This window comes from Alligator sinensis, unplaced genomic scaffold (assembly GCF_000455745.1).
Source record: "Alligator sinensis unplaced genomic scaffold, ASM45574v1 scaffold917_1, whole genome shotgun sequence".
Lineage (NCBI taxonomy): Eukaryota > Metazoa > Chordata > Crocodylia > Alligatoridae > Alligator > Alligator sinensis.
The window spans coordinates 2,104,404-2,117,138 of NW_005841988.1; the positions used below are offsets into that span (position 1 = coordinate 2,104,404).

At 39.0% G+C, this 12,735-nt stretch overlaps 1 protein-coding gene across 1 annotated transcript in view; it reads left to right on the forward strand.

Moving 5' to 3' along the window:
* Positions 1-12,735, forward strand: part of BNC2 (basonuclin 2) — a 456,753-nt gene that overhangs the window by 418,612 nt on the left and 25,406 nt on the right. Inside the window, exon 5 of the mRNA XM_025201266.1 lies at positions 12,265-12,735. Coding sequence (XP_025057051.1) covers positions 12,265-12,735 — 471 coding nt within the window. The remainder of the gene's footprint in view (positions 1-12,264) is intronic.

Below are 12,735 nucleotides of genomic sequence, written 5' to 3' on the forward strand. Positions count from 1 at the left end.
GAGAGCAGCTCCTGCTGCTCCGTGCACCCCCGGGCAAGCATGAGGGAGTGTGTGTCCTCTGGATCTGCGCGCAGGACAAGGGTGGGCTGCTGCTGTGGGCTTGCCCCAGGCACCAAACAACCATGCTATGGCACTGGTAACAGGGTCAGAGGTGTCAAAATATGCAGAAAGACCCTTTCAGTGAGAGTTAAGTACCAGATTTAAATTAAACTGACAAGTTTCAGAGCTCAATAATGGCACTTCATACTCTCTTGGTTGGCTCCTAATCTGCCTAGATCAGTGGTGGCTGAAAGTTTGTGTTTGATGGCTCTTTGTTCTCCTCCATGAAATAAATTTGGTATATTCAATCCCAGGAGGCATATGTTCTCAACATATACCCACCACGGCTAATGTAACTGTTGGCAGTCCAGGTAAAATAATGAAGAGGCTTGAAGACTCACCTGCCTGTCTGGTCTTAGAGAAGACCCTTCCAAATCAATGCGGGGCAGTATGGAAAACTCCATGTACTCAGAGTTATCTGTCCTGTAACAATTGCATGTGTAGCTAGAGGGCAGCAGTCTTCAGGTCTGTCAGTCTGTCACTTTTAAAAGAAATATTGGTTTAATAAAGAATGGCGCATTTAGGCAAGTTTTTATTAGCCACTTCAAATATGAAAATCACTCTTTCCTATGGATTTCTAGTGCATCTTAACACAAGATACTTTATTGTTGTTCTGAGAATTAGCCTGTCCCAGGTGTGTGAAGCTGGGCAGGTCACTAAACAGTCTGTTTTCCATAAAGGAGGTTGGCCTCTACACTCCTACATGTGGGTTACCTGTGAAGCCCTGACTGTAAGCTGCTCTGAATGGGTGTAACATGCCAGGAAGAGTGCCACTGTCTAGACTGCTGTCCCCTCTTTGAGAAGTGTGACTTGGAGCAAAGCAATGCCCACTGGCAGGGATGAATTGAGCCCACGTACATTAAATAGGAAAACCCATGTACGGATATTGTGAAGTACAATGGGTATGAATCTAATTTTTTTTTAATTATTGTTTGAAACAATATATTAATGTGGATCCTGCCTGCCAGCTTTGCCCTGAGCAATTCCATTGGAGTCAGCGGGCCTGCTCAGGGCAGACATTGGATCCGAGTTATTAATTCTCTTTGATAATGTTTAAAATGCACCCATTATATCAGTTAAGCCTTTGGTTTTATTTATGCTAGTTCTGTTCCCATTTATGCTGGGCCCTTGTGTTACATTTGTATTGCTGAAAACTGTGGGGAGCATGATGAGAAACCATTGCAATTGTGAAGTGCAGCACATCCCTACTGACCTGACAGAGTATGAGAACATTTGGAAAATACTATGAGCTAGTCATATCATCTGTTAAAATAACAGAGAAAACTGTCAGAGGATAATAATAGCATTACTACTACCAGAGCTTTTTGTTTCTCCTATTCTTCCATCCCTTCCCCCGTTACCTCAGGGCCCCACTACCAAATCCTATCCCATCAGCTCTGAAATATATCACCTGAAACCTTAAGTATGTTTTTACTAAGAGTGATCAGGCTAAAATTCAAGTCTTCTGCTTCTGGTTTGGTTTTCTTTCTTTCTTTTTTTTTAAATATTTGAAGCCGTATTTAAGTGATGACACACAGTAATTTGTTCATTCTTCTGTCAGTGTAATTTACAAGGCAACGACAGATAAACATAGCTATACAAGATTCATTTACAGTGACACAATGGCAGATACACAGAGCAGAACCCTGCCTAAGAGATAAAGTGGACTGAGTGACTTATGCAGTAATTAGGGGATAATTGTCATTAACCTCGCAAACAGTAGTTTACCCATATTGTTTAAAAGGCTCCAGGATGCATAATGACAAGGTAATCTGTCAAAGCGCTAGGGGGAAATATTAATAAGATTTGTGCAAGCCTGGATAGAAAATATGCAGAAAGCGGCCACATTAAGCTAATTGGTGGATGAATATACACTTGTAAAAGTGCTTCTAATGGCACGTTTGCTGCTCTCCAAATGACTACTGTTAATGTGGAGAAGTGGGCTGCCTAGAAAGTCAAGACTGCTGGGACAAGAGGGTATTAAGGCATGCAGGCACAGTTATTATTACCTTGCACACCACAATATATTTTTTTCCTATTTTCCTTTGCATTTCAGTGCCTGTAATGTGTGCAGACAGATAATTTGCTTCACGCTTTCTAGAATTTTTGTGTACTAACTAACCTTTGGCTTCTTGGTATCTTACGTGCACCCCGCTGTCTGCCTTCTGCATCACACATGCACCTATAATAAATTTGACTTTCCTGGCATAATTTTTTTTAAAAGTAAACAATCCAAAAAAAGAGTTCTTATTAAGATCATTGTGTATATATTGCAAGTAATAATGCATAGTTCCCTAATGAATAGTGAAGACAGAAATCAATCTCCCTTTTCTGTTGCCATTCACATACCCAGCATAGAGCACAGCTGAATCCCTTTATTGAGTCACAGCTTTATGCTCAATCAGACCCAAGCATTTCATGAAATACAGTTACAGCTACACTAATAAGCACTTCTATTCCAGTTGATGTTGTTGAGTGAAATCCTCAATTCCTTTCTCTGCCCTTATTCAGACAAATCTCCCACTGACTTCAATACAAGTTTTGCCTAAGAGGACATTGTGATTTAGCCATTTGCTACTTTTTTCCAGTTAACATTACTGGCTTAATGTTTCATGGATTTTAAATTTAAGGTCAGAAGGGACCCTTATAATCTTGTAGTCCGACCTCCTAAATATTAGGTCTCTGGCTTTGCTTCAGTGTGTTGCACTTAGATGCAGTCTCACTCAGCATATGTGGTAATTAATCCAAATAGTATGTTTGTATCTTAGCTTAGATCTTGGCACTCAGGCAACTGTTGAAGCTATATGTGTTGTAAATATAATAGTATGTCTTCAGGGCTTTCTGAAAATATTCACTGATTCTCATAAAATCCTGTGAGAGATTCTTCCTTCAGAGACAGCTGAACTGTGGAGTAGAGCACTTTAAGAAGAACAGCTTGTTGGATGCATGCAGGGACTAGATGAACCCAGGAAATGTAACTTTTTTTTAGTCTAATTATCAGTGCACTACATATTATTGCCTTCCAAACTGTGAAAACTCCTTTGATCTCAGTGAATGAGAGTAACAAAGGGTAAAGCCATGCACCAAAATAGGCAGCTGTGTATACACAATTGGTTATTGCTTGTGAAAAATCAGATTGCTGTGTCTAAGGTCTAAGAGTGCACTGGATACTGTGCATGCTCAGTTACTACTTTGCCCCAGGATACACAAGTTGCAAACTCAACCTACATGTATACATTCTTTTAAAAATGTATTCCTGATGCTCTAGCTTACAGTGCAGTGAGCCAGAACCTCTAAAGTTATAATTTAAATTCTGTCCTTGATTTACCATGCCATGCCACAGTGTTGTTATTTATATGTGGTCCTCTTTAGCAATATACTGCAGCGCACACATTCCCGTATATTGCATTCCAAACTGCAAAATGCATCATGGTGCCAACCCCTTTGGGAGCCAGCACTGCCTAAAAATAAAAAAAATTTTAAAAGTAAATAATACCCGTATCACTCAGCACCTGGATGTTGTGAAGCTGCTTAAAGGACAGCAAGCTAATTTAAATTAAATTTCAGTCCCATTCAGAGATTTCATAGACATTAGGGCTGGAAGGGACCTTGCAAGATCATCAGGTCCAGCCCCCTGCCCAAGGGGCAGGAATTCAGCTGGGGTCAGATCACCCCAATAAGACAAGCATGCAAGCATTCGTGGAGCCCAGAATTCCATCTGTAGAGAACCTAAGATGTCCTCTACTATTTCTCTAAATGTAGTCCCAGGCCTTGAAATTCAAAGCTAAGGGAGCAGAATGCATGAATTTCTATTAATTGAAATTGGGGAGTGCCTCAGACAACTTTGAAAGTCTTAGGCAGAACTGATTGAAAGAGTGTAAGTGTTCATTGGTTAAATACAGTGTGTGCAATCCACTGCATGATGGAGCTCCTTTTTAGGGACTACTGTTACTCTGTGTGTGTGTGTGTGTGTGTGTGTGTGTACACATATACATACACACATACGTATATACACACATACACACTCTCTAAATAATTAGACAATATTAATGGCAACCACTGAAAGGTGACCAGCTAGATATTTTTAGAATTAGTCATTCAATATTTATTCATGCTGAATGATGGACCAGTTGTTTTGCTGCAATCAAGTTAGCATCTGATTTCCCTACATTTTCCCAAGTGCAAATCGGATCTGACTCTACTGAAGTTCCACCACTGTAAAAATAATATAATCAAGAAGAAAATCAAACCCCAGCTTCAAATTAGAATGTCCTTCTCCAGATAAATTCTAAGCCTCTGAATACAGCAGGGCTTTACAGTGGAAAAACTTGACAGGTGCTTAACTATAAAGGTGTAGATGGAGCTGCTGTGATTAAATATGTTGTAACCCCACCGTGATCTATCATAGTTTTTAAAATAAAAATGCTGTACACACTGTTACTAAGAAAGAAAGTGATCCTCTTTTATGAATTATACATTCTTATCAGATCCATAATCAAGAGCATTCCATAACAAAGTGAATATTTTATCAAAAGTCAAACAATATGTTTAAAAAATCACAAGAAGCATTTAAAACTAGTGCCCTAGCATCCTAATAGTGTTATTTGAGTTGTAAAGGTGAATACTTTTTTCAGGAAGAGGTGGGGGCTAGAGTTTCTATTAATGTTTCTTTTATGAATGAAAAAAGTCCTTCCCTACCCCATTTAAGCAGATTTCTTTTCTTCTGTAAATTATTTTTATTTGGATTTTGGCAGGGTATTCATTTCTTTATATCATAATCTTTCAGAGCTACATATTAGGAATTCTGTAAAGAGTGTAACTGTTACTGAGATGCGAGATATAAGGTAGATGGGAACTAAGAAATGGAGGATATATCAGAAAGAGCAGAACTGGGCCCCCTCCATAAAGTCCAGTGTAGTGGGCAGGTAGGCTTCTCTCTCTGAATTATTGCTGAACCAGTGCTCCAGTAGAGGACTGCGCTGCTGGAGGTTCTGATTTAGGTTGAAATCTAAAACAGAGGTTGTGAGCACTTTTGGTCAATAAAGATTCCATATGCCTTTTTAGCAAGACTGTGGGTGGTTAACTCTGGTATCCTGGCCAAGTTTCAACTATGGTTATTACCTTCCACCTACTTAAATTCCATTTGCAGTTTCAGTTGGACATGGTATTCTTTGCTTTCTCTCCTACACAGTTGTGCAGGGCTGCTGAGACAGCCGCAGCGTCCCATCATGGTGGCAAGTCTCTACATGTATTCCTAGATAGACTGGGCTCCTTTTAATACTGGAGTACTAGACTGTGTCAAAATATTCAGCCAATTAATGGTGTGACAAAAATTGAAATGTGTTTTAATTTTGTGGCTAGCTTTCATTGTGCCTTAAAATGAACATTAGCAGGGCAGACCACATTAGGGCTGAAATGGACCTTGGTGCTGTCCCTGATCATTTGATCAGCAGCCAGCTCCAGGGGCTTGAATTGGCAGCCTGTTTAGTCCCTGGAGCGATTGTCAGGCACCTTTGCTTCGTACTGTCAAGTACGGCAGGATTGGGGCCTGATCCCCAATCCCAAAATCACACATACTGCCATGCAAAGGTAGTATGGCAGGAAGCATGATTGTTGGGATCACAGATCACATCCCAATGTGCCTTTAACCAAATGACTGTCAGCACCCTAATTCACTCTCGTATGATGTCATGGTAGTTATTCTGAACTGGAGCATGATTTCAGCTGTAATCTTAATTAGTAAACAGTTGTAAAGCCCTTTGAGGTCCTTTTAGGCAGAAGTTGCCATAGAAGTGCCAGCTCGTTGTTAACATAGAACCAAGTTATGAGAGATGGAAAAAGCTGTATGAGGAGCAACTTGTGACAGATACTGGTAACAAGAATAAATACTCTGTTAAGAAACCACATTTCTGCATTTCTCCACTCATGCATTTGGGTACATGCTGCTAATATCCTTCATATGTATGCTTTGATGCCGTTCTTTCTTTGTTAGTTGTCATAAGCAAAAGACATGATATGCACCCCCTGTCTTTGTAAAAGATGACAACTGCAGTTTAAAGAAGTCGGGGGAGGGGCAATCCAGCTCTTTTGCTTTTATCAGTACAGTAGAGGCAGTGGTTAAGCCAAAAACTAAAGATTTCCATTATTGACTGCAGACTGTGGTGCTGTGTTGTGTTGGTGTCTGATGCAGCAGCAGACATAAGGAAAAGACCACTGACTCTTATCACATGATTTGGAGAGAGGAGGAGGGGTGGAGAAGATAAGGAGAGTTGTGGAGATTGTAAGTTATGATACTTTGTAGTTTGGTCCTATCAAATCTTATATCGGCTGCTTTTGTTTGATCACAGTAAGCTAGCACATACACCTTTCTCTGATGTTTGCAAGAACAAAGGTGACCTTGGGTCAATGTAAGTAAAGATTGCCCATCAGGAAAATAAGTCTGTGGATACATATTTTTATGAAAATCTAGACATAAGGCCAGATACTGTTCCTCTTGTAATCAGTAGGCGGTAGCAAGTGACCTGAGGAGGAGAGAAATCTAGTGCATTTAGGCTTTTTCCCATCTGTTGAAGTGTGAACTGATATACCTCTCTGTAGTGGTCACTTTTTCCCCAGAAAAAGATGGGATATGAACTACTACTCCCAGCATAACAGCTTGAAAGCTAATTTGCAAGTAAGGAGATGCTCCTGGGAAATTCAGCCAAACAAAAAACAACAAACCCCAAATCATGGAAATTATGTAGGGCTTTCTTTATCAGAAACAAATGTTGATTTTCTGTCTACACCCTAATGAAAGCCATCCTGTGTGATTATAGTATGACTGAGTTAGAGCATTTCAGTCTGTTTTTCAATTGTAATAGAAATGTTTTCCCAAGATCAGTGAAAACAGATATTGTCTTAGAAGGGCTTATAGAAGAGAGTTAAGTGCAAGGTAAACCTTGACTGGCTTAACTAATGGATTACATTTGTAGTCACTATATATATACATCCTCTAACTACTGCACACTTGAAGAAGAAAACCATTCATGAGAAAAAGTGAGTGTGAGGTGTGCACACAAATCTCCTAAAATAAATAAGCCTGCTATGCTATTTTTTCATATAACTTTGAGTACTTCTCATAAATTGGCACAATAGTACCCTAAACTATTCCTTTAGTGCTTCCTGGAATCTGCTAATTCTTTTTTAAAAAATCATTTTCAATTTTAACCTTTTTATTCATCTTAACTCCTGTGCAACTCTCCTTGTGGTTATAGCTGTACATGCACACATACATGCAGCTCCCTTCCCTGTTAGCTTTGCCAAGACGTAAATGTAAGAGATAAATATAGTCCTACAAATAAGTGTGTGATATATACATCTCAGATGTAATTTATATATATAATAATTAACTCAGGATAATGGAGACCATAGGACTCTGTTCAGTTTTTCACCCAAAAAGAAGACTTTAAAACAACCTGGTTTGACAACAAAGTTCAAGGTTGAAAGTACATGTGCATTGCATAGAGGCCATCATTTTCCATACAGACGCGTTGTAAGGGTGCCAGGATAAATCGAAAACTTATTAAAGCTCAAAAGCTCTCAGGAAATCAAAACTCCCCCTTCCCACTCATCTCCAATCAAACTCATAAAAATTAGAGAGCACTTTGTGCTTGTCTTCCACTCTAACCCATTTGTATCATTTGAGATAATCATCCTGAGCCTATCACTTGTTTTGATATGACCCAGAAGTTAGGGCAGGATACATCCTAACACATTCTGACACGTCTCATTCTAACCTACAGGTCAGCAAAAATCAGGAGACAGGTTCATAATGATTAACTATGACACTGCCTCATAGACCTATTACAGGGTGTTTATATGTGTATCTATATTTTTAGTAATAATATATATAGAGAAAGAAAATCAAGTGTGCGTTTAAACCCAGATGAAGAAAGATTTAAGGTTATAGGTCTTGAACCCTTGGAGGTTAATCTTTTATGGCATAGGGGTTTTACAGATTCTCTCTTTATGATATTGGAGCAGAGCCACTGACTTACAAAAAAAAAATCAGGCTGTATGGTCAGGGAAGCAAGAACATCATTGTATGCCATACAGGTTAGGTATTCTTCACCAGGCTTGCTTAGAAGCGGCTTGCTTAGAGCTGAAAAGCATACATTGGTATCTTTACACTCACTGACTTGCTTGTACATATTGTCACAGGAGGCTTGGCTTAATCAGTAGTGAGCTGGAAAAAGTAATGTAAATTGGAACCTTTTGTCATGAAAAATGTAAATGTGGATATGATTTAATGGCTTTGGGGAGAAAATTTAGCATGAGAGATTATAAGAAACAAGAAATCGATTACATGTAAGAAAGGACTTGGACCTCTAATCAAGTATTAAAGTATACAAAGAGATCCCTAGCTAGTTATAGCTTGATTCAAAAGGATAATGGTTAGATTCTCTTTTAATTTTCAAGTTTTATCAAAAAATGACATTCCTATTTGCTCTTTATCTAGTTTTGAATTTTAATGTATACTCAGAGTGATTTATAGAAAACCATCACTATGTAAATATTGAACCATATGCTCTACTTTGTACAAAAGTGATATATTTTCTGTGAAATACCATGATCTGTTCCACTTTTGGTATTGTTAGAAAAATTTTACTTTTAGCAAAAAAAATTAAGTGTCCAACCTAAAAATATGAATTTGAAAGAAAAATATGTACCATCTTTCACATCTATGACTCCACCCACAGTATTTTCATGTCAGTAGAAAATTTTTCTATAAATCCTTTAAAAGGTCAATGTAATGCTTGCAACAAACGTAGCAAACTATTTTCTTTACTCAAATGTAGAACTGTGCAGGCCTGAACAAAACAGAAAGACACGCATGCATGCACGCACACACACTTCATCACTGCTAAGAAAAACTGGACAAAGCCTGGTCCTTGTAGGACTGGCCTTAAAGATGGTAATGATTAGGTCACTGGGTGGTTTAAGGGATTGGTAAATTGACGTAAATCCTTAGCTGTGCAAACACTCAGTATAGCTCATGGGAGTAGGAAAAGGGTTTTTTTAAACCAACTTTCTGATTCCCTTGGTCCTGAGACTGCTGTCTTTATGACAGCTAAGGATAAACCCATGCCAAGCAAATCCTCTATTGCTTGTTTAAATGTTCACTGAGACTTTAGTAAGGCCTGAGAATGTGGCCCAGAGACTTTCATCTTCCCCACCCCTCTAAAAAAACATTATATAGGGCACGCTATAAGAATGTAATTAAGGATAACAATATGGCACTAAAAAAGGAGCAATGCCATATGCCCCAAGGGCATTACCAGAGCATACACCCTGCTGTCATGAGAAGAGAGACTAATCAGTCTCTTCATTTTATGTGGAATGATCTACTGTGGGATCCATAGATTTCCAGTCTCATGACTTGTTCTAATGTGTGCAGCATGGTTCAACTCTAATTTTTTCATTTATTTAAATATCCAAATTTTTAAAACATATATGCATTAGGCAGGTCTCTGAGGGTATTTATTTATTTAAAAAGAAACACACAAATTACTACAAATAGAATGCTGCAAGCAGCCTGATGGTGGCAGCAGACAGAGTCCCCGATTCAGTATTGGTGACTGCTATAAATTAGAGAAACCCAACAATCCCATCACCAAACCATTCAGTGCCTTTCCCAAGTGCACAAATGCTTTTTCAGGTACAAGTTGTGTTGTGGGGAGGAGGAGGTAACATCAGTGGCTTTCACATTAAAGATATGTGGTGTGTAATGGTTCATATATCGGGCAAAGACCTAAAGCTATCTTAGAAGTAACATAATTATGGCAAGGAAAAAGGAAACTTGATGGATTTTGTGGTAGGAGTCAAGAGAGCCTGTGATAAGTATGCAGGGCAGATTGCCAAAAGTAACCAGTTTGGAAGTTGAAGGGAAGGAAAGTACAGTCCTGAAGCTTTAAAGCGTATGTATCCTTCCAAGAATTTCCTGCCCTGCTGGATAAATTGCAATGGTTCTCAATGAGTTCTTGTATAATAGGTGCTCTCTTCCAGCTGGCTGGTGCAATTGTAAGCTGGTAGGAGTTAGAGTAGTCCTAGATACATTTGGGGAGCTTGCCTGAACCAAGTCTATAAATCATGGCCAGGTCTTGCAAGATGTCTTCACAGGAATTACTTGTAACAAGCATGGATCCCCAGCAAAGAACATTCTGCACAGATGCAGAGATGTGTCTGTGTGTATCAACTTGTATGTTCAGAGCCTATTTAAGATTTTCCCATCATTATATTGTTGTCATAGGTTAATTACATTCCTGGCACCATGAGCCAAGATAATAGTTCTACAACCTCATGTAAAGTATTGCAACATGCATGGCATTGACCCATTTCATTAACTGCATCTGATGAGTTAAGACAAATCTGAATTAAAATGATCAAGACCAGACCAAGACCAGACACACTGGGTTTTAAGTGCGTGTTTCATCATTTGAGCAAGTTGTGATTTACTGTGCTATAAAATGCCCAGGAACACCCTCCCCCCACCCACCTTCCCCCAAATCAATACTGCACTGACTGAAAAATAATTTTAATATAAAATTTGCCCTCTCCCTAATCAAGCTAAAAACTTGACATCCGAAAAAACTACTTCACAGTCAGGGCGGCTAGGAGCTGGAACCAACTTCCAAGGGAGGTGGTGCTGGCCCCTACCCTGGGGATCTTTAAGAAGAGGCTGGATACTTACCTGGCTGGACTCATTTGAGTCCCGTTTTTGTTTTTAGGGTGAGTGGTTTTGTTTGTGTTTTTGGGTTGTTCTCCCGCCCTGGCGGGGGGTCGGGCTAGAAGATCTATTAGGTCCCTTCCGACCCTGAAACTATGAAACTATGAAGCTAATTCTGGTGAGTTCTTTAAAAAAGGGTAGTCCCTAAGCTTTGAATCTGATATGCAGGGTCAAAAAAGACCAAAGACAGCATTGAGAAGTTCCAGGCAGAGGCTTCTAAATGTTCTATGCAGGAAAAACTGGACCACCCCTTTGGACAGCCTTTATTGGTGATTGTTACATGTCCAGTATTAATCCAATGGCAAAGATGTCAATAAAACAATGTATTCATTATATAAGTATTTTAATTTGTTTTTTAACAATACATGCTGGAATGGATTGCCTGACGTTACAGTGCAGAATTTTTAAGTCGTACCTCCAGGCAAATCTCATACTTACTAGCAAAAATGAAAGTGTGAAATGCTTTTTAATGTATATTTAACAACAGATAGTCTGGTGATTACTGATGTGTATTCTCTCTGGATTTTTCCCTTGCTATCAGAAGGCAATGTTAAGAGACAACATTTTTACACATTTATTCTAAACCCATCAAATGTTTACTTTTTAAATATTTGTAACTGTCTTTTATAACAAAGCTGCCAAAAAGTCATTTTAAGTCTAGACGAAACCCAGGTTCAAGGTTACGATAAATTGCCGGTAACAGTTATACTAAAAAATGGTTTTTCTTTCCATGCCTCAGTTTCAGCCTTTTGATGCAAGTGGGTAATAAAAGCAATTTTAAGTATTGCCCTCATGGAAAAAAATAGGGGCTACATGTAGAATATTCATATTTTTGTGCTATTATTAAAATGTCTGCCTTGTTTCAAAATCTTTGAAAAACATTTTATGAGATTTCTCCTAACCAATTTCAGTCTTATGGCTTCTTATATACAAAAAGTGAATTCTGTCAAATGCATTTATTTAATTCTTTCCTGAAGTGTCACCATTTAATAAGGATTAAGGTACAGTTTTCTGCATTTACAGTGGGGTGCACAGCAAGAGTTCACGTCTTATACTAATGTATGCTAAACAGTGGCATAGTACATAGATCACTGTTGTTAAAATAGCAGTATTGAAGGCATTTTAGATCACAGAGCCCCAGTGGTCCACATTTTGTTTGCTTTGACATTATTAAACTCAATCTGTTTCTCTAACTGTGACTCTAATTACTACATTTGCATGGCAGAAAAGTTTGCTTTGTGGGTTGACTAGTATTAACACTGTTTGCATGTTGTTTTCTGAGCTTAGTGTTTCATGTGCAGGCTGCAGAGCGACTTCTATCAAATCCAATAATTATGCAGAATCAATAAGTTTTTTTTTCTTTGTGTTTGTCTTTGTTGTTTCTTTGATATGGCCTCTAGGATGCTGCAGGCAAGGTGCTGGACCGCTGGGCCATCATGTCCAGGGAAGAAGAGATTATTACCCTTCAGCAGTTTCTGAGATTTGGGGAAACCAAATCCATCGTGGAGCTGATGGCAATTCAAGAAAAAGAAGGGCAGGCCGTGGCTGTGCCATCTTCAAAGACGGATTCAGACATAAGGACTTTTATTGAAAGCAATAATCGCACCAGGAGCCCAAGTCTCCTTGCTCACCTGGAGAACAGCAACCCTTCCAGCATTCATCATTTTGAAAACATCCCTAACAGCCTTGCATTCCTCCTACCGTTCCAGTACATAAATCCAGTATCTGCTCCGCTGCTGGGGCTACCTCCAAATGGCCTCCTGCTGGAACAGCCAGCAATGAGGCTGCGTGAACCTAGCCTTACAACCCAAAATGAATACAATGAAAGCAGTGAATCTGAAGTTTCTCCCACGCCATTCAAGAATGAGCAG